The sequence below is a fragment of the Euwallacea similis genome, chromosome 6, assembly GCF_039881205.1.
Source record: "Euwallacea similis isolate ESF13 chromosome 6, ESF131.1, whole genome shotgun sequence".
In the NCBI taxonomy this organism is placed as follows: Eukaryota; Metazoa; Arthropoda; class Insecta; order Coleoptera; family Curculionidae; genus Euwallacea; species Euwallacea similis.
In genome coordinates this window covers 3,497,624-3,519,196 of record NC_089614.1, presented here as the reverse complement: position 1 = coordinate 3,519,196, position 21,573 = coordinate 3,497,624, and the positions used below count along the sequence as shown (strand labels likewise).

The window sequence follows — 21,573 nt, the reverse complement described above, 5'->3', positions numbered from 1 at the left end:
AACTGGAGTTTTAATTATTGATTCTCATTCTCATGTTATTCCTACCTTTTCTTCCCTGGTAACCGTGGAGCCTCCTGAAACCCCCGCATCCCTCGGCTGCATCTCAAAGACAGTTCTAAATAGCTTATCCGCAGTAGTAGTTAAGAAACCAATTTCTGCGTTAGGGTGAAGCCCATACAGGTAGGGTGATTCAGGTGGTAAAATTTCATCGATGTAGCTATGATAGCCTTGGTAATCGGTATTTGGAGGAGCTGGGAAGCCTGGGGCTAACATCAATTCACCGTCAACCAAATCTGGCTGCAAAATCTCTTCCAAATAAGTATTGCACAATCGCCTGTCCCAATCATCAGTAATATGACCACCATACATAATCTCTCCGAAAAGATATCTCAAATCCTCCCAAGGCACTCGATTGTTTGCTTCTAAATAATTATACAGCACGAAGACACTTATATTGAGGTCTCCGACATTAAAAGGGTACATTTTGTTCCATCCTTGAGGTCCGAATTTCCGTCTTTCTGCCACCACCGCATGGAAATAACACAAAGAGAACAGAATTACTTTGAATTCTGCTTCTTTGCCGCACTGTTCCAATGTCTCTTGGTTAAAGTTTGATAAAGCTTTATGGAGATTTGCCTGCATACCTGTTGGAGGCTCATTTGTAATTTTAATCGATGACTCCAATATTCCCTGCAAAGAACCTTTAGATAATTATGCCGCTCTGCAATTATAAGGAAATGACCTGAGGAATTATGTGTCCAGATGGTGAAGAGGCAGGTTCAGCGCTCATGAAAACCCGATAATTTGGATGTGAGCCCTCAGCATGCTTTTCCAAGTGCTTCTCCAATGCTGGCAGCCACTTTTTTACCAAATGAATATTTTGAAGTATCACCCAGTGACCATGCTTAGCGGCGACTTCCATTGCTCTTTCTGCCACACTCTCTTGACCTTGTCCAAGCGAAACGTTGTGGAAATTTTGTTTCTCTAAAGTGAAACCTAAATTTTCTCCCAATTCCTCCACGTCTTTCAAAGGATTTACACCAGGGGATAGGATAAAGAAAATTGGAGTTGAGGGACTAGTTTCTTCATATGACTTGGAGAATTCCATGGTTTTGTTTCCCACATACTTGAGGCCCAACTTTTCCTCTATGAAAGCTCTAAAATGGTAGGTATATTTAGCTGCAATTAGTGCCTATTTAGTCTATTTAGAACATACATACATCATGGCATAAAGCATCCGATCCGGCCTCAATGCCCTCATCATGCACAGTCTTTGCAGTGCAGTCTTACTTTTCCATTCTTGGGGAAACTTTTCCCTTTCAGGGCACTCACATTCGATCAGCTTTTTCCACCTTTTAGGGGAATTTTCAATGTCTCTGTCTAAATTCCTAAATTCATCTCTAGTAGCGAGACTGCAAATGCCCCCCCAACAGATATTAGAAAGAAAATCTACTGGACTGGTCACGTGGGGCTTAATGGGAAACCTTAGTAGGAAATCCAAGTCTTGAGAAGAGATTTCTTGGTTGGTTAGCAGGATCTACGGTTCAAGCTTTGATTTGAAAATAGTTATTTAATGAACAAGTGTGTTATTGACGACGATTAATATACGTGTTAGTTGTAATATTTAGAAGTAAGGAACATGTTAATAATTTGTTAACGAAAAAACATAAAAAATATTATTTCCTTTAGAAAGACTTGTTCCGCCACTGATTTTTATAGTAAACAATGGCGCCATTACGGGGTGTGTTAAATTACGAAAAATTGGTCTAAAATTCAGAGGGGTGTCAGATGAAATTAGCTAATTCTAAAAATTTTCAGATTTTTCAAAGTATAAGTTAAAAGTAAAAGAATGAAATTTATTAATTATATCTAATCAAAATTCGTTCTTATAACTAAAACTAATGAAATTCCACCATAATTACTAACTGGCACACTTGGCCAAATTTTCCTTCAAAGTCACGAAAATTTCTCCGATTTTAAGGCAAAATCAATTTTATTGATGATCTTAGGTATCACTAGAAAACATGTCAAAAAGGGAAATTAGTCCATTAATAAAGCTTATTACAATTTTTCCTTTTCGTTTTCGCCACTAACACCAATACAGTAAACTTTTTCATAACTTATTAAATAGAATTGTAATTATTACTCGATTGATATCTATCTTTAATACATCCTATGATTCAAAAATACAGTTACATGACTTTATTACTTCTTATCTTAAGTTCAGTCCAAAATAAAAAAAGAGGCAGAACTATAGCAATTTAACAGAAAGGTTATCGTGACATCATGTTCTACCTAAGATCATTGAGAGATACTGACGTCATTTTGAACCAATTGTGATCCTCGTCTTCATCATTTAATATAATATTTTGTAGTTTATAGCTTATTTTTCATTGCAGAAATTATAATTTTATTTAATTTAAGAATAAAACACCCAAATTATTTCAGAATTAAGTATTCCCGTAGCCAGAGGTTCTTGGTTTTTGAAGTTGGAGGCGAAAAAAGAGAGGAACAATTTCCTATAAACTGCTGCTATGAGATGGTTTTGGAACACAACAAAATATTAGAAAAACATTTTAGAACAGTTTTTAATATTTTTTCAATTCTAAACTTACCTGAAAAGTCATCTGTGACACAAAAATAAGCTTATCGCTCTCAAATAGGCCTCTAGTTGTATATTGAAACATAGAGAAAGAAATACAGTCTATAAGATTGTTCACTCTAGCAGGAACTGTATTTGCAGAATCAGCTTTGGCTATAGCTTTCTGGAAGACCACGTTAAAAGCCTGGAACCCCAAAATTGAAGAACCATCTTACCATTTACGACTACCCACCTTCAACGAAAACTGATAAATAGGATTAATAGTGTTAAGATCGTTTAAGATGAAATACAATAAGCTGGCTCTAGATGCGGCAGGTCTGTAATGCTCCCTCGCTCTATCGATCTCCACAGAAGTTATTTTAGCTTCAGCTACTTTTTGCTCAATATCAGCAGCTGTTCGCTTAGTGGTTTCTAAATTCTCCACTAAAGTTGTATCGCCCAATAAATTGCCCCCAGCAGAAGAAAGGCGGGAAAGCAAATCATCTTCCAGGCCCTTTAGCATGATCTTAAAATCGTTTTGCTGCTTAGTCAGATCTGCTTTAAGGTCTTCAAGATCTGGACGCTCTGCTTTAACCACTTCGGCTAGAAGTTGGTCTTCAAGTCCGTCCCTGGTGACTGTGAAATTTATTAATGTGGCCTGAGCCTGCATTTCAGGCTTATAATGAGGATTAGCTAGCTTGGTATGAAGGATTAGCCGGAAATTGGAGTTGTATTCAATCTCTTTGTCGCCAATTTTAATGGCTTTGCCTTTCTTAATCAAGTTTCTCCCCAACAAAGGATCCAACACAGGATCTACAGTTTCCTCAATATTTTCTACTAGCACTGTCGCACCTTCAGTTATAGCTTTTTCTATGATATCTAAATAACCTTTCTGTCCTAGCCTGATAACCCTCAAGTCCTCCCCAAATTTCTGCTTAATCCACTTTATTCCTTGCAACTGCGGATCAATCATCAAGGGCCAGCGATCGGAATTAATTAAAATGGTGGCATTTTCTGTAGACATCCGATCGCTGGGTAGACCTTCATTATGCCACATTGCGATTATCGTATCATCAGTCAGCATTGCTAGCACGTCAATTCCTTCGGTAAGCGGTATTTTCGGATCTAAAGTCTTGGTGAACGGAAGCCACATTTTGTGAAGTAAATCGTGTCTGTATTGCTTAGTAAAACACCCAACATACGAGATAAAAGCTGTGGTTAATAAAACATCTCCAGGCATCATTCTTCCGTACTCAACGAAGTTGTTGACCGTTTCAGCCCACCGCACATTTTCGCTTGCTAGACCGCCCACCAATCGGTTGGCTAAAGCTATGGTCGCATTGGTGGCATCAGCTTCTTGCTGACAAAGTAGCTTCTCAGTTGTAGCCCTCTCAAAATCGGCAGTTAATTTGGCTAATTGTGTTTCCAAAGAAGCCACTTTCCTCTTAATAGCATCCAACTTCTCCTGAGCAGCTGCCAATTCAGCATTCGCCGCAGCCAGAGCTTTCCTCTTTGGCTCAACATCGCAGTAGACTTCGTAAAATTTGATAATGTTAATCACCCAAGCGCACAGCCCAGCTGCAGCTGCACTTTTCGATCTCACGAACTCAGGCTCAAATTCAGAGTCTTTTAAATACGGCTCTATGGCTTTGATTATTTCGGGATGAATGTTTTCTTTGTCGTAAGTTATTAAAGCATCCAGGAAGGCGTCCACTTTAGCCATTACTATTTTGGCAGCTTTCCAGCTACGGTCTTTTGGGATTTTCGCAGCTGGAGCTAACAGGACCATTACTGCAGCTGTGACGTTAGTCACTGCTCCTGGTGGGGAGCCGAAGGATTTTAGTTCGGTTAAGTTGGCTTTGTTTAAGGTATTTAGGGCTTCTTGGGCCGCTATTAATGCCGGTTCAGCTTTCAGTAAATCTTCCTCGCAGTCTTTTTGCTTCTTAGTAACTTCCTCAGCGATCATAGCTACCCTTTCTTCCTCTTCATCTGCTAATCTCTTTTCAATAGAAACTTTCTCAGTCTCAATCCCCACAATTTCAATCAAAGCATCGGCGGCCTCATTTTTCTCTTTCAACTCAATTTCTTGTACTGCGAGCTTCTTTTTCAACTCATCCACTTGAGATGAAGTAGTTTTCAGTTTATCTAGACCATTCTCCAGTCTTCGAACCTTCAGTGAAAGTTCTATAGACTTCATCCTCAGAAGTTTAGAGTAAAGGTTGATTTGCTCCAAATAAGACTTTGGAGTGGTATAATTATATCTGCGTTCATTCTGAAGGTATATTTTTGAGGTGGTGTTTACAGAACTATGAGCGTATGCCATAAATCTAGCAGCGGATTCTCTTAGATCTTCAGGAAGAACTTCTACTTTTTCTAAAAAGCTTTTGGAAACTGAGATGAGGGCTTCTTGGGGCCACTCGTGGAACCAGTTGATTTGCGTGCAGTTTATGATAGCCGGGAACTTTCTGGATCTCACCCGAAGTGTAGAGCCCACAGGAGAGAAACACAGTACAAACTTTAGCTGCTTTCTTACTCGCTCTATAAAGAACTTCCAACAATTTTCGCGAGTATCTAAGATGCCCGCACCTTTTACCTCGTTCCTGACCCCTGCAATGATGTTCTCAACTTCATCATCGGGGAACATGTCTGCTACTTCGCCTGAGGCCAAAATATCGTTGATAAGAACCAAAAAGTGCTCGTTGGGGACCTGAGCGTCTGTCATAAGGAACATTATTCCAACGTTCTTTAGACCAGATTTTAAATACAAAGAAGCTAATTCATATTTCAAGTCTAGCACTCCATAACCTTTTTTGAGTTGAATTTGTGATACTTCTAAAGAAGAGATGAAGGCTGCTAATCGAGAAAGTGATTGTTTGCCACTACCACCCACTCCGACTAAAAGAGAGCTGCCTCGTGGGGATTCAAGAATGCGATTGATCTTACAGACATGCATCATGGCATCTTCAAAAAGAACCAAATTCATCGCAGCTACTAGATCATTATAACTGGCCATGGCTTCGTTGAGGAGCTTAATTAGAGTCGACCATTTAGTTATTGGCATATATTTGGGTTCTCCGATTCCTCCAGCGAAATGGCAGTAAATATTAGGTTTTTCAAACACCACAGATTCATCTATTTCCTCGAAATTCTTTTTAAAAACGTCTAACTGCAGCTTATTAAATGCATCAATGTCTTTATCTTCGGTCAACTTATCACCGTAAACTCTTTGGCACTCATGGAACCAGAGTCTGACCAAATCTGAGGGGTGGTTCAAGCAGTCTATGGAGCTGAACAGCAAACCTTGGAAAACATTGGAAATATCTCTTAAATTGAAGATATAATGGAACTTTACAGCTGTAGGTAGGAAGACTTGAGTCGCCTTGTGATGAAGCACCACAGTGGCCGTCACAATATTATCCGAAAGTTTTACCACTGCTGAAGGGAATTTATACTCAGAATTACTCAAATGTTGACTGAGTATGGCCTGATAAATTGTAGTGAGGGCGTCTACCCCAGGAAAACTTATAGCAAAGACGTAAAAGTGTCTTTGCAATCTAGGATTCACAGTAAAACTCCCTGCAGTTGGGTTCATACAAGACACATACTGGCAATTATGGATGTCCTTTAGACTCAATCTATTTCGGTCGTACCAGTGATTGTAGTCCAAATGTTGCCTAATTAGAGTGTGAGGCTGCACTGTACCGTAGGTATCAACTTCAGGCATATTCATATCGTCAATAAAGTAAATCAAAGTTTTGTTTCCTGGAGGTCCGTAATTTCTGCCCGCCTTTTTCTCTAATGGCTTTTCCATGATTTTTTGGAGCATTTCCGAGGTGGTGTAGAAGTTGAAGGGGATATTAGCGATGGCGTAACTTTCGTAAAGGGAAGATAGTTTTTCGGTTACTAATACGGTTTTACCACAACCAGCGTTGCCTACTAGCATCACAGGGCGCTTTTTTTCTATTAGCAAATCCAGGAAATATCTGACACGGATGGATTCTGAAGTGTGCACTAAAACTGCCTGAAAATTAGTTGTAGGTAAGGGTATTTGCATTTAAATAATATGTGGCTAAATACACTTAGTACAAGAGACGGATATCCAGCACGAAGATCTCGTAAGCAGTAATACACATAGCTTCAAAAGTTTTTCGATTCTTAGATATTCTATTATATGGTGCAAAAATTTACGAAATATTTATTTGTTATTTAATTTTGATTAAAAATCAATTCGTTTGCACCATAACTACTAAATTTTCAACAATAAAAACAATTTTTAAAGTGGTGAAGAAATTAATAACGTGTATTTCCACATCTCACATCAATACAAGCTTGAAGACGTCGCTGCATGCTTTGAACAAGGTTAATTATAAGATTTTGAGGAATATGCTGCAATTCCTCTGTAGCAACAATAACAAGCTTCTGGATGGCTCTGGAAGGATTTCTTCGAGAGTTTGTAGCTCTGAAAAATATGTCCCAAGCATGTTCGATAGGGTTCATGTCAGGCGACAAAACAAGCCAATCTAAGCGGTCGATTCCTTCACTTTCGAGACTAATTTGTAACCAGCAGCGCCTTGCTATAGTTTAACACAGGGATTGAGAATGTCCCTAATGTATCTATCGCCCGTCATTGTCCCTTGAACATGAACTAGGGGGGTGCGCCCGTAGGACATTATACCAGCCCAAAACATGGCACTTCCTTCTGTAAAAGGAGGTGCGGGGCAAGTATGGGCCAGATGAGCAGCTATTGTGAGCTTTTTCCAAGCTCGAATTCGACGGCAATTATTTACCAAACAGATTCTGATCGCATCAGAAAAAGGAACAAAATTCCAGAATCCTTCGGGTAAGAGTATGTACTGTTCGGCCTACGCAATCGACGAAGTCTGTGTTGATATTGTAGCCGAAGAAATGTTGTTGACATCACAACCAGACTGAACGATTCGTTTTGGACTCTTTGAGCTCCAGAACACCGATTCCAAAATTCGTAGCGGTTAGCGCATAATACTGATTTCCGGGGATCTTACAACTGTTAAAATTTTTCAAATTTTCCGGTATAACTCGGAAAAGATAAATTTTAGACATAAGACATATTACATAAACTGGTCTTAAATTGTAACCAGAAATCTAAAAACGACAAAAAATGGGGGGTTTCATTTAAAATAACGAAGTTAATAGCTACTTCCGGTATAACTGAAAGTGCAGCTTTTTTGAAAATTTTTACATGGATTCAAAATGATCGTTTCTATCCTTGAACTAAATTTCATTGGATTACAATGGTGGGAAGTTAAAATTTTTCTAATGAACGGGTTGCGTGGCTAACCCTGTATAGCGATTCCATTTTTGGTTAGTAACACGCTTACGGCCACTTCTGGGTCTATATTGTATAGAGTCAGTCTCTAAATAGTGATTCTATATGCGGAAGACGTCGCTTTGAGAGACGCCTATTCGCTCAGCTACAAAGCTCTGGGAATGCCCTTCTTCCACTAAAGTCATTATTCTTGCACGATTAACTTGTATTACTGGGCGATTTATGGTTTTTCTTTGAATCCTAAAATAGTACTAGTCCATACTATCAAAATAAACCTCGAATCCTTCATTTATGAAAAATATATGTAATAATGTATGATCTACCAAATTACTTTTACTTTTTTAGTTACGTCGAGTTTGTACCTATTACCATTCACGAGATCCCCATGCTGGACATGCTTATCTTGAATACACTGTATACCTGCAAAGGAGTATCGGGATCTAATTCAAATCTCCCGAGTTTCTCGGTCCAAGGTAGAAACTGCTTACTCTCATCATCAAGGTAGTAATCAAAGACTGTGCCTTGTGAGGGGAACTTTACAGTTTTAAACTCATTTACCCACCATTTTGTGAACTCAACTCTGTAGTCTGTAGCCTAAATTCGACGTTTACTCAAAGAATTGATATTGAGACGGAAACCTACCTGCTCATGAAACATCGCTGACCCAAATGCCCATACACAGCAGAAGACAAAGTACATTTCGTACCACTCTTTAGGGCACTCATTTGAGGTATTTTGTGGAGTTAGCAGACACTCAAGTAGATGACAAAGCATTGAAATGTGCGATGTTTCAGGAATGGGGGTAATTTTCTTGAATCTGCTCCTGACGTTTTCGAGGCAAGTTGGAATGTATTTGTCGAATAACATGATCAAGTTCGACTTCTCCGCCGCATTTTCTCTGGTCTCAATCCAACTTGTTACAAAGCTGGAACGCATTTTTACGTAGACATGTACATGGAAAAATATTATCAAGCAAATTCTTACGGATTCCATCCTAAATCTTGAGGATTGATATATAAGATACCAGCCCTGGAAACCGTGGCTGGAGTGGCGGTTCTCAAATTGGAAATTTCGAATATCAACCTCATGGTAGGAGTTAATGGGATTCTCTCATTGCTAGCCAACGTAAGAACTTTATTGTCATCCATTACAGTATTTAAAGACTCAATCCACATAGGATCTATATCTCCGTCTAATATAATCCACTTTGGATTATCCCCAGAAATATTAGCTTGATCTCGCATTAGAACAGAGAGCAACCCATCTTTCCACTCTCTTGTCGCCGGATTAATGATGCCAAAAAGCTCATCGTTGGTCACAGCTTTTGGATTCAGATCATTGAATACAGGTTTACGCTTCATGTTAGAATAAGTACGAAATAAGGTTTTCCACACTTGAGTCTTTCCAGTTCCAGCATTGCCCACTATGAAAACTGAATGACGCACTTCGAGGAGTTCTTCTAATTGCACCACCTAGTAGAAAGTGTATCTATTTTAAAATTTATACTTTAGTGCGGAATGTGATACTTTTTCACATGAAACTGGAGATTCTATTAACCAAAGTCAAGGCATGCCAATCTACTGGGGAATTCAATAACGATGGAACAACCGAAAACTAGAGATACTGCACGTCAGATGGTGACGATTGGAAAAAATGGCCTTATCCGAAAGTTGTGTTTGGGATATACAGGGTGGTTCAAAACATGTGTCCGCAAATGAAGGGTGTAATTCCTTGGTTCATTGTAAAAATAAAAGTTCCTTTTTATTTGGGGCACAAACGTACTGTTTTCGTGGTATAGGTCGTTAAAAAAAAATTTTTTCAGTTTTTTAACGATATCTCAGGAACCGTTTGAGGTACAGAATTTAGTTTTTGTACAAATATTATTATTAATATTAGCTACTTTTGAACACTAATTAAATATTTTTTCATAGATCACTGGTGGAGCTTTTTAGGTTTATATGAGGTTTTTTGCCCTTAATTTTTATGCCACTAGAACAATTGATATTTTGAAATTACCTTATAAACCGTTGATGATTTTTACACAAAAAAGTACTCTTGGTCAAAAGCTCTAAAGTAAATTGTCTTCCAAAAAAATGGAAATTTATGTAGAAAAACATGAAAAAAGTAGCAACGTGGTTAAAAATATTTTATCATTGAAATTAAACAAAATAAACAATAAAAATCATATTTGTTGAAAACCTTCTTTTACGGTAATGCTTCCAACCTATTGTGAGTAACTGACGTACACGTTTGAAAATGCCCGGAGCGTTGCAAATCGTATTGCAAGATGTAATAAAACGTGTTACTACTTTTTTCATGTGTTTCATCATAAAATTCCATTTTTCTCGAAAATTACTGATATTCTTCGGAATATGGTTAACCTTAGAGTTTTTGACTAAGAGTTTTTTTTCTGTAGAAGACATTGGCGGTTTAAAAAGGGATTTCAAAATGTTAATTGTCCCACTGGCGTAAAAATTAGGGGCAAAAAACCTCAAATAAACCTTAAAATCTCCGTTCTTGGCCTATGAAAAAAAGTTAAATTCGTACTCAAATGTAGCTAATATTAATGATAATATGTAAGCATAAATTGAGTTCTGTACCTCAAACAATTCCTAAGATATCTTCAAAAAACTGAACAAAAACTTTATTTTTACACCCTGTATCTCGAAAACGGTGCGTTAGCGGATCATATTAATAGGAACTCTTTTTCTTACAATGAGCCAAGGAATTATCCCTTTCGTTTGACGATACACGTTTTGAAACACCCTGTATACAGGATGTTGAAAGTTGAAATGTTAACTAATTTTTTTGCCATTTTTCTGAAAATATCTAGGTTAGATCCTTAAAAATTTGTAAAGTTATGTTTTTTAGGTGACAAATAAGATATTTTTTACAATTTTTGCGTTGCTAATAGAGAGCCCCTTACGGTTAATTTTAGAAAAATTACAGTTAATTACTTTTTACCCTGTATGTTTAACATGAAATTTGATTCAAAATCTGAGAGAGCAATTATTTTTCCATTAATAGTGTAGTTTTGTTTTATTTTGATATCTCGATTGGTTTTCGAAAAAACTATGTTTATTGTTTTGCTTTTGATTTCTCGTTTTATCAAATTTACACGTAATGTTTGTTAAATAAATTTATCTCATAAACGGATCGAGATATCGAAATAAAACAAAAATATATAATTAACAGAAAAATCATTGCTCTCTCAGATTTTGAATCAAATTTCATATTAGATATACAGGGTAAAAAGTTATTAACTGTAAATTGACCATAAGTGGCACCCTCTATTAGCAACGCGAAAATTGCAAAACGTATCTTATTCTTCACCTAAAAAAATAACTTTTCAAATTTTCAAGTGTCTAAAATATTTGCAAAATAATGGCAAAAAAATTAGTTTAAATTTTAACTCTCGACACCCTATATATATCCGAAATTATCAACTTTTAGACAAGACATATTTTCTCCATATATCTTCACCATATGACGTGTAGTATTTCCAGCTTTCTGTTGTCCCATTGTTAAGGAATCACCCTGTATATTACAGCGAGACAATTTGTGTCAATAAAATTTAAGACGCATTTAAATGTCTTGCACATTATCTCATTATGAGATATTTAACATTAAATAGACAGGATGTACCAAAATTAGGCGAAAAAAAATTGAATAAGGGTCAAAAGATATTTAAAAAATTTCGTACAAACGGAGGACCACTAGCACTTCGTTACTGAGATAAAGAGCGTCAAACTTTCATTTTCTTGCATTTCAAAATAATATATCAAAATACCTTTAAAATAAAATTATCTTCAGGTTGCAAAAGCAAGTCTATGGCGGCCTGTTTGACCGTCCTCTCAAACTCTGCATCTCTTTTCCTTGGTACTTCGAGAGCAGGAAAAAGGTCGCCGATCAACCCCATGAATACTGGGGTATCATCGGTTACTATTTTGGGGATATTGAAGTCTCGTAGAGCCCTCATTAAAACTTCTTCTTCTGGACGTCCAGGGTCGCCTCTCTAATCAATGAAAAAGAAAATACTACACAATTTTTATATTATGGCGATGTTAGGTACCTTTAAAGAACCTGCAACCACTAAAACAGATTTAATGGCCCTTAAACCCCAATCATAATGATCCTGTTTAGACAAAAGTTCCTTGCACAAAGTATAGAGAGTGATGAATTTACGAGCCAGTATTTTGGCCTCTTGGAATCCTTCCGCAACCAACATAATTTCGCAAATTAGCTCAAAATCTGGAACCACCATAGCACATGGCCTGTAAGATTGCAAGTTAAATGTGATTTTATCATTATCGACTGGAATCGACCTGAATAAAGCTTTAAGGTTTTCCGGTAACTCGGTTCGACCCGCATATCCTGGATTCATTGTAATGAAAATTCCAACCGTAGGAACCAAGTTGATCATATCTCCCATGAAGTCAAAGACAGTTTTCTTGTTTTTAATCGCGTCTAAAACGGACTTAACTTGGACTGCTACTACTGAGAGAACTTCCACTGAAATCCTGTTGAATTCATCGAAACAACCCCAAGCTCCCGTTTGGGCAAGGCCCTTATAAATGTTCCCGCAGGACTTATAATCCATTTGCTCTGAGCAATTGAATACATAAACCATTATACCTAATGCCCTTCCTAAGTCCTTCGTGGTTTCAGTTTTACCGGTTCCTGCAGGCCCAGCGGGACCACCACCCATTATCAGATGCAGAGACTGAAATCACACGTCTTCAGTCTAATTTCGTTTTTCATTAATTATTGAAACTTTACTTGAGTTAAAGTGATGTAGCATCGATCTGTAAGAGGTGTAATTACCAATCTTGGAGTATTCCCCAAATACTCGTAACAGTAAGTAAACTGTGCGTCGCAAATATTAGCATAACAATGCTTGTTCTCTTCGCACCACCTGTGTCTCAATTGAGAGACCCATTGAAAGGCCAAAGCGGTTTCTACTTTGCTCTGTATAAGCTTACTAACAACGTCCCTCGAGTGGACGTCTATAGTACAAATCGTCATGATTTTTTGCCTATTTTGCTTGGTGAGATCTCCCAGGAGGAGGGAAATTAGAGTGCTCAACTGAGAGACCTGCTTTTTATAGTAGTCTCTCAGAGCATTGTCGTAGCCCTCTTCTAGCCGGGTGAAAGCAGTGTTCACCTCAGTGGTCCACCATATTTGGGTACCGCATAGGGAGACCTGGGCGGGAAAGTCAAACAGCCACTGATCTCTGGGTTTCTCTTCGTACGAAAACACCCCCTCTCCGATATTATATCTAATTGTGGCTCGCATTGATGACTGGATTTTATTTAACCACACCTCCACCTGTAGAAGGATACTTTCTGATGTTTCCCAATTCTACCATAAAATACTTACTGCTCCAAGGCAATCAGTTACTTCATGAAATCGAACATATTCCCCATCTTTAGCATGCATTCCCAGTATTACATTAGTCAACACTTCGTCCTTTAATTCAAAATCAAGACTGGCAATTGAGTCGAAGAGCTTAGTTAAGTGTTTGGCCACCTGTTTCGGTTGATTGCCATTCGAGAGAATGTCCAAAAGATCAGCTGAAGATACAAAATAGAACCTTGGAAAAGCCAGTCGTTTAGTCTCTAAATACACTGCCAAAGCCTTTTCACATAATGTCAGGTTCTTTTGTAGTTCTTCTAACATCTCAAGAAGGCCGCTTTTATTGGTCGAGTCCACCACATTACGAACTTTAGCCATATCCTTCATAAGCTCCTTGAAGTCACGGTCTACACAGTCGAATCGGCAAGAATCTTCAGGCAGTTGATTCCGAATATCTTCAGAACTCATAAAAATCGATTCCAAATGCATCCAAGTTCTCTGAACTTCAAACCATACAGTAATAACTTGGTCTGCCAAGCCCAACTTGGTCTGCCAGTTGGAAACCTCTTCCAAGAAATGAGCTATGAATTTCGATGTAATCAGGTTCTGAAGTTGCACTTGGTTCTCTTCCAATGTTTCTATGAGCTCTTCACTGGCCTTGAGTAAGGTGCATCCAGTACGGGAATGAATTTCATGATCGAACTCCATATCAGACCAAGTGGAATTTAGGTCTCTTAGGACTTTTTCCATAGACATTTCTTTAACAGCTTTGTCCACGATGTTTTTCACTTCTTCCTCACATTCATGGAGATTTAGTTTTAGAAGGTCTGCGAGAGTTGTGTTGTAATCCATTATGATTTTGGTCTAAAAATGTTGTTATAGAATAGAAGGGTTTGGTAACTTTTGTGGTAAAGTGCTGTGAAAATCCAATTATGTACAGTGCTTTCAGAGAGTTTTAGATAAATATTTGTCAGAAGAAAAACAATTTTTTACGGCAGTAATATTCATACAAAATTCATGTTGTATTTTTTTTTAACAGAAAGCCCTCACTTATATCAAGTAATTTTAAATCCAAACTAACAATGGATTAGCTATTTCATATTTATGAATCTGGAAAATGCAGTTTGACCGGGGGTCGTTTAGGATCACTTTAAAGATATCATTGAAGTAGATTTGAAAGTGGTCTTCAGATGTAAAAAACCAAAAGACAGATTTTAAAGCGAAATTCCTGATGATAGGAACAACAAAAAGCTTTTCAGTTGTTTCCTCGGTTTGGAACTTTTCACTTTAGAGAATATTGCTCTAAATAAAATGTGTTCAGAATTTTTTCAAAAATTCAAATATAAAGTAAAACATAGCATCTAATTGAAAAATAATTTTTTATCCCTTTCGGAAACAAAAAGCATGTAAAAATTTCTAGTTACTCGAATAAACAATTTGGGAGATATTATAAGCTTTCTACACCCATTTACAACATAACTCAGATTTCATACCGTACAACTAAAAATACAGGGTGGGCCATCGCAAACTTTCCACTTGATTTTGAGAACGTTTGCTGGAGAAAATTGAAAAACATTTGGACCCGCCAATTTTAGATTTCAGGGGAATACATTCCTTTCATATTATTATGACAGAAAATGTTACCGTCTGGCAGGAGTGTCAGTGACCTTGAAAATTTTAAATGGAAAGGGGGGTGGATTGGCACCTTGTTTTAAAACGCTCTAAATTCTCTTTTCAACGACACCAATTTTTTGTAATTTGGATTAATAGTTTTCGAAAAAGTATTCCTTCAATTTAAAATTGACGTTTTCATGTGTCTGAAGTATCTGAGCGTTTTTCAATTTTCTTCAGCAAACACTCACAAAATCAAGTGATAAGTTTTCGATGGCCCACCCTGTACATTATACAATTATGAATTTACAGCAATTCAAATTTTAGGGTTCATCTATTTCTACAAAACATGCTTAATGATGAAAACTATCTATCCCACTAATCGCCACGTACTTACTTTAAATTCTTGATCAATAGCCGCAAGATTCTGCAATAAATTCAAGCGAAAAATGTTATTTACAGCGTCTATTTACATTATGTACAACCAGCCAGACATTCTCCATCCAGATGTGCTTACCTTGGTCGAAACCATCAGTTGATCCCAATGTCTCTCCCTTATCGCAGGGTTCTGAAGCTCCCCTACTGCCTTAAGGGAGGTTAAAGTATTTTTTACCGTAGCTTCCAATCCAGTATAGGTGTTCCAACCCCGCATTTCCTTGTCCAACATACGAATCTCTTTTGCAAATTTCTTACATTCAATGTCCATGTTTTCCACATCGATTTTCCTCCAGGGGGTGGTTTTCCAGTCGTTGACGCAAGAATGGACGATTGTGGCGTAGTCCCAAAGTTGCTATTAAAAGGTTGTTTATTTCACTCAAAAATGTTATTTACGGTGAACGGGTACCTTGAGCAGCTTCAGATCTCTTCGACATTGCTTCAGAACCTTAAAATCAGGAACGTTAACTTCAAAAAGGGATCCAGACTCGTTTATAGATTTCATTTCCCTTTCCAACTTCCCCATGTCTCTGTCCACTTTATCAATCATCTCGTAAGGATTTGAGCACAAATATTTGAAAAAGCAATACCGCTTGAAAACCTCCCTGTAAATGGCGATCTTAGAGTCAAATTCTTGAATTTTCTTCCTGATGCAGGTGACTTCTGCGGCCTGCAATGGGGCTAATTGTTGCTTAACTGTGATGGCGATTTTCTTGGTGTTATTCCACTGCTCAGGCAATTCCTGCAGGTAAACATTTACTTCCTCAGGAATGTCCTGGTCGTAGAATTTAAGCAATTCTATGGTTTCTCTTAAAGGGGTAAACATTTCATCCGTAGTTGCCTGTCGTTCCTTCACATGCATGAGAAACCCCATCACATTAACTAGAGCTTGATAATCCCCCTCATAAACTGTTTGCTGCAAACCCTCATCAGCGGATCGAATAAATTGCCCTAAATCGCACAAACTGTTTGTAACAGTTTTTACTAAGTGCTGTTTGAACATATCTCCCCACTTGCGAATCGTGTTCAGTAAGGCTTGCTTAAAGGGTTTAATTTCCAACTGGAACCATTCATTGAAAATTTCCTTTTCTTGAATACGCTCAACTTCTGCAAATAATGTCTCAAAATTATCAATTTGCTCTCTAAAAGTCTCCATCTTTGGAGGAGCTAATTTTGGACTTTGCGGATCCTTCATCAACACCAAATCTAGTTCGTCATTAGTCAGCGGTCTACCATAATTCAGAATTTGCCCCAAATATTCATCTCTATCGTCTAACCACAAATAGGAATACACTTGAAAACCATTACTGAATTCAAATGCTTCTTCCAAGACTTTATCTACATTAACTAAAATATCTGCTTTGATGTCTGAAATATCCTGGTTCTGGTCAATTTCATCTTTGTAAGACTCGGTATTCTTAAGGGAGAGTCTGGGGACTATACAAGAGGTCTCCATGATGTCGCTAATCAAGGTGTTAATTAAAGCGTGGAACCCTTCTGGATCTTTAGGGTCTAGAGATGGGATGAAAACAATGTTAGGTTCTTGCAGGAGGAGATGGGCTTCAAAGAGGGGGGCTAGTTTATTTGTGTGGTCCATGTGTTCGTTGATGTAGCCTAGGCTAAAATATGTTTTAATGAGATGACTTTTTAGATATTCTTATTTTTTCAATAAGAATTGTGAAATAAGTGATTTGTTGTTTTATTCGTTGCTAAGAAGAATTATTACAGTGGTGTAGGTATAATAGGACGGTTATAGGCAAAAAGGCTGCTTAGAGTTTCGTCCACACAAGGCTTTCGTTAGCTTTGTTATGCTACTAGTAAAAATGCCTTTGTAAAAGATACAGGTTGTCCTAACTAAAATTTGCACCCCACGAAATCTCCGATTTCCTTTATATATGGGGAAAGCTAAAATATATCAATTTTAACTTGAGGGGGGACCAAATTTTATCTTGGTTTCGAAGTAAGTTCTACATCCCTCTAGCGCCCAGGGCTCCCCTTCCAAAACTTTAGATGGCAAGAGGAGCCGAGTGAGACATCATTTTGAAGCTGCCTCCATTCTCTATGCAATCATGTTTTTTTTCAAGTTTGAGCGATTGGTATTTCAGAACACTGGCTAGATGACTGCAAAAGGAAACAAAAGTGGTTATGAAAAAAATAATTCAATTTGATGAATGTATTACTCAAAATGTCATCCAACAACTTCCATGCAGTAGTACAAGGGATTTTGAAAAGCTTCTTTAACGTTTTGCAACACATCTGGCCTGATCAGACGACACCCTCTGAGGATAGGTTTTCGAAGCATTCGAAGAGATGCAGGTGGTATAGTATAAACCTTAGATTTTAAGGGACCCCAAAAAAGAAATCTAGGGGGGGTTAAAAATTTTAAACATTAGTGCAGGTAAATTAACATTTCTTAATCCGTTTCTACTAAAAAAAATTGTTTACAATTTGAACGAGAGTGTACCAGATTAACGATGTTGAAAATTTCAATGAGCCTGCAACAATTTCGTGATTCTGAAAAACCAATCACTCAAACTTGAAAAAAAACATGGTTGCATAGAGAATCGAAGCAGTTTCAAAGTGACGGGCCACTCGGCCCTTCTTGCCGCTTAAAATTTTTGAAGGGGTGACTCTGAGCCCTAGAATGATGCAGAAATTACTTCGAAACCAAGATAAAATTTTGTCCCTCCTCAAGTTAAAATTGACATATTTTAGTATTTTTCCCATATTAGACGAAATCGGGGATTTCATAGGGTGCGAATTTTAGTTGAGACACCCTGTATGTAAGTTGGAGATTAGAAAAAGAAGAAAATTCTTAGTTTTTGAGATGCAAGACATTGTGAGCAGTTCCTTCACTCAAAATTTGTTTCATGATTTTCCTCACAGTTACTCCTTCAAATATTCGGCAATTAAAATATTTAATTCGCATTTTTCGCTCCTTATCAGCATTATCTCTCTTCTGGCCAACCTGGAGCCTTACCTGCAGCCTACTGACTGATACAAATAGTTGAAAATAATTTTATCAACAAAATCAACATAGTTAATCCATTCCATTTTATTTGTTTGCGTAGTCATATCAAACAGTTCCATATTGATATTCAGCAAGTTCGTAATAATCTTGTAAGCCCCACTAATTTCTCCATGGCGCCTGGATATGCGCTCTGCTTTATCATCGACGCTCAAGAATCCTTGCTTTTTGTCATCTTTTCGTTCGAATAAGGGCTTCCGAGCGAAGGGTATCAAAGCTGCTTTGATACCATTTAAATTCTCTTGGCACTTGACTAATTTATCCTGCAGCTTCTTAACAAGGCCATAGAGATCTGTGATGAAGCTCCAGAGATCTGAAATTATTTGTTAGAAATGAAACAATGCAAAAATGATTTCTGACCATCGGAATTCCAACATAGCCCGTTTTGCCCTAACGAAATTCTCTTGTCAATCTCCGATATTTCACTTTTTATCAATTCGAACTCCACAGTTTTTGTCGTCCTGCGTATTTTATTGTACCAAGCTATACTTGTACTCAAGTTGGCAATATATTTTCTAAATATCTCATTTTTTTCGGCTAATTTAAGAGCTGCTTCCGGTATATTTGGCACTTCCATTAGGTTCAAGTAGTGCACCTCTCTCAAAATTGCTGATAAATATGGGTTGAAGTTTAAATGCACCTCTTTCGTCTTAGGGTTTTGAGTGAGGAGACTCAATTTCAAACTCTTTTCTATTTGAGAAGGCAACTCTTTAGCCCAGTTTGATAATGCCTCTTGGGCTATATTGCCAAGTTGTTTTAGTATTGACTCAAGCTTGTTCATTATGTCCTGATATTTAGAGCATCCGTCCATGCTATTTTAATAAAAGATTAGTATTGTTGAAGCAGGAGGTGTCTCGTATAAAGGGGAAAATACAAAAATTGCAATATTATATGTTTCAAATGCCAAAAACAGCGTTGTAAAGTTAGAAAATTGTATTGAAACGGCAACATTTTGCTAAATATGCCTTTTTTATAGTAAAGGAAAATGCATTTTTTTTCAAAAATTTGGGTTTCTGCCATATTTTTAAAAACCGATTTTCTATAGTTTCTTCGGTAGGATTTTGATTCTCCCTGAAAAACTCACTACTGAACATATATTTTTTTTCAATTTAACTAAACATAAAGCAGATAAATAGTTACTTGAGACACCTCATACAAATGTGCTACTAAAGCTTACTGATGCTGAAATCCTTGAAATCTCTTTTTGATTGCCTGAACCCGTTCTTCTAAATTCCGAGTCCATCTTAAGGTCCCAGTAACAGGAGGAGCGTAATTATCTACTATAAATTCACCATGTTTTCTTTTATATGTTACTTGTTCTTCGAATGACCACTGAAATGATTTCTTCGATACATCAAAGTTTACCACAAGTCCTCATCTAACCTCTATCATTTTAGCTTCATCTTCAAGCATAGCAACCAATAAAATGAACTTCTTACTGAATTCGTCCTTAATAAAAGGCCTTTCCAGGAGACATCCTGCTATGTTAATCAACTTAAAGATGGCTTCCAAATTGGAGCAGTCTTCGAAAGCTTGACACAAAATGGCAGATAACTTCATATCCATTTCAAATATTCGCTGCTTAAATTGCTGGAAGTCTCCTTCGAATGACGCATCGTCTGGATCTAGGGCATCATAAGATTTGCCTGCAAATATGGCATAGCATTGCTGAAATTCTGCATAAACCGCAGAAACTCTGGCACTGAGAAGCCTCCCTTTGAGACCTCCTATTTCTACTTTTTCCAGTTTGTTGAATTCCATCACAGTAGTGAAAAACCACTGGATGGTTTGTAGCCTTTCTGTGAAAGCTGTAAGTCGTTGGAAGACCATGTTCGTGTCGAAATTCCATAGTTTTGGTTCTCTATCTTTAAAAAACCTGGGCAAATTCAGCTTGCAGATTTTGAACAGGCTCATAAACTGCTTTAGGGTCCTAATGCAAAGGGCCACTCTTGGCGTAGCTTCTTCGATGTCGCTGTGAAAAAGGGTGGTCGGGTCTAAGAACTTCTTTGCCTAAAATTTTCCCACTGAGATTTATTTGGATATTTTGGATTGTGTTGGACGAAATTTGAGAAAACCAGGAGGGCACGTACAGGGTGTTCGATCCTGGAGCTCAACCATGAGGACTTCGGTAACCATGAAAGATACGAGGTTGATTAACTTAGGTCAAAGTTGTGCAATTTCTAATTCAACAATATGCCGTTTTACAGTTTGGAAAAATCACATGACTTTCGGGGGTGTAAGAACTTCAATTTTGGAACAAAGTTTTATTTTTTCTTTAGCTTATTTATTATTAACTTTTCCTCTTCTACGACATCTTTTTCCAAAATTTCAATTTTTATCGAATACCTCCTAAAATCACCGAAATTTTTCAAACTTTGAAGCGACGTATTCCTCGATTCTAAATTAACCAACCTCGTATGGTTATCGAAATCCCCGTGATTGATCTTCGGAAACGGGCATCCTGTATAGGTACCTTATTGTATGATGTCGCAAATTTCGACCTTTAAGCTCATGTAGGTGATGTCATCCGAATTCACTCGACGTAAATAAGACATAAAGCAATTACCTCTAAAATAAGAAGGTTGCATATCTGCTTTAACAGACTTATTAGTTTAACTTGATCGTAAGACTCGCATGTGGCCCAAATGAGACAAACGACGTGCATAAGGGGAGCCAAAAGGGGAAGAACTTCACTAAAATCCATCTCCTCCAAGAGAGTAATGTGTCTTTTTAATGGGGTGAGGTGTAAATAGATATCTTTGGCCTGTGCTAATGCAACTACGATGTTTTTGAACAAGTTTTTAAAACAGGAATAATAAGCGCTGTTGGTGATTTCCAGAATTATCCCCATGCTCCTCACTCGAGGTTCTCTTAGCTGTTCGTAAACGTATTGCAAGTTCCTTAGACGTTGGCACCAAAATTCAATTTCTTTAAAAATTAATTTCCAGTTTTTGAAGAATAGCAAAATGTAAACTCATACCCACAGATGGCACAGCATTTACCACTTTATCAGAGGAATCGTTTGCCAGAACATCATTGATTTGCGAAGCCCATTTCATCACAACACCCTCAATCCCGCTTTTTAGGTACAAATCACAAATCTCCCCCTCACTATCTGTTAGGGCCTTTTCCACCTCACTTACCCTTTCTACACCCACTGGCATGGGAAGAACAGTCTGACCGTTTACTTGGCCTTTGACTTGATATACCGTACTTCTTAGGCTGTGCACGTGTTTGTGGACATCCTTTGCTATTACT

At 37.6% G+C, this 21,573-nt stretch overlaps 2 protein-coding genes across 2 annotated transcripts in view; both read right to left on the bottom strand.

The window, feature by feature from the left end:
* The window catches only part of LOC136409733 (translation initiation factor eIF2 assembly protein-like), an 89,485-nt gene that overhangs the window by 12,447 nt on the left and 55,465 nt on the right, over positions 1-21,573 (bottom strand). The gene's annotated exons all lie outside the window — the stretch shown is intronic.
* The window catches only part of Dhc93AB (Dynein heavy chain at 93AB), a 23,697-nt gene extending 2,124 nt beyond the window's left edge, over positions 1-21,573 (bottom strand). The window contains exons 1-22 of the mRNA XM_066391412.1: positions 21,296-21,573; positions 20,882-21,243; positions 19,699-20,325; positions 19,493-19,647; positions 18,676-19,127; positions 18,268-18,628; positions 15,697-16,906; positions 15,370-15,642; positions 15,250-15,279; positions 13,266-14,105; positions 12,666-13,214; positions 12,212-12,609; positions 11,959-12,160; positions 11,677-11,901; positions 8,871-9,358; positions 8,529-8,811; positions 8,307-8,480; positions 2,835-6,602; positions 2,616-2,786; positions 1,221-1,537; positions 743-1,157; positions 46-690 (exon numbers count right to left, since the gene is read on the bottom strand). Of these exons, the coding sequence (XP_066247509.1) occupies positions 46-690; positions 743-1,157; positions 1,221-1,537; positions 2,616-2,786; positions 2,835-6,602; positions 8,307-8,480; positions 8,529-8,811; positions 8,871-9,358; positions 11,677-11,901; positions 11,959-12,160; positions 12,212-12,609; positions 12,666-13,214; positions 13,266-14,105; positions 15,250-15,279; positions 15,370-15,642; positions 15,697-16,906; positions 18,268-18,628; positions 18,676-19,127; positions 19,493-19,647; positions 19,699-20,325; positions 20,882-21,243; positions 21,296-21,479 (12,129 nt within the window). The 5' untranslated portion in view covers positions 21,480-21,573. The remainder of the gene's footprint in view (positions 1-45; positions 691-742; positions 1,158-1,220; positions 1,538-2,615; positions 2,787-2,834; positions 6,603-8,306; positions 8,481-8,528; positions 8,812-8,870; positions 9,359-11,676; positions 11,902-11,958; positions 12,161-12,211; positions 12,610-12,665; positions 13,215-13,265; positions 14,106-15,249; positions 15,280-15,369; positions 15,643-15,696; positions 16,907-18,267; positions 18,629-18,675; positions 19,128-19,492; positions 19,648-19,698; positions 20,326-20,881; positions 21,244-21,295) is intronic.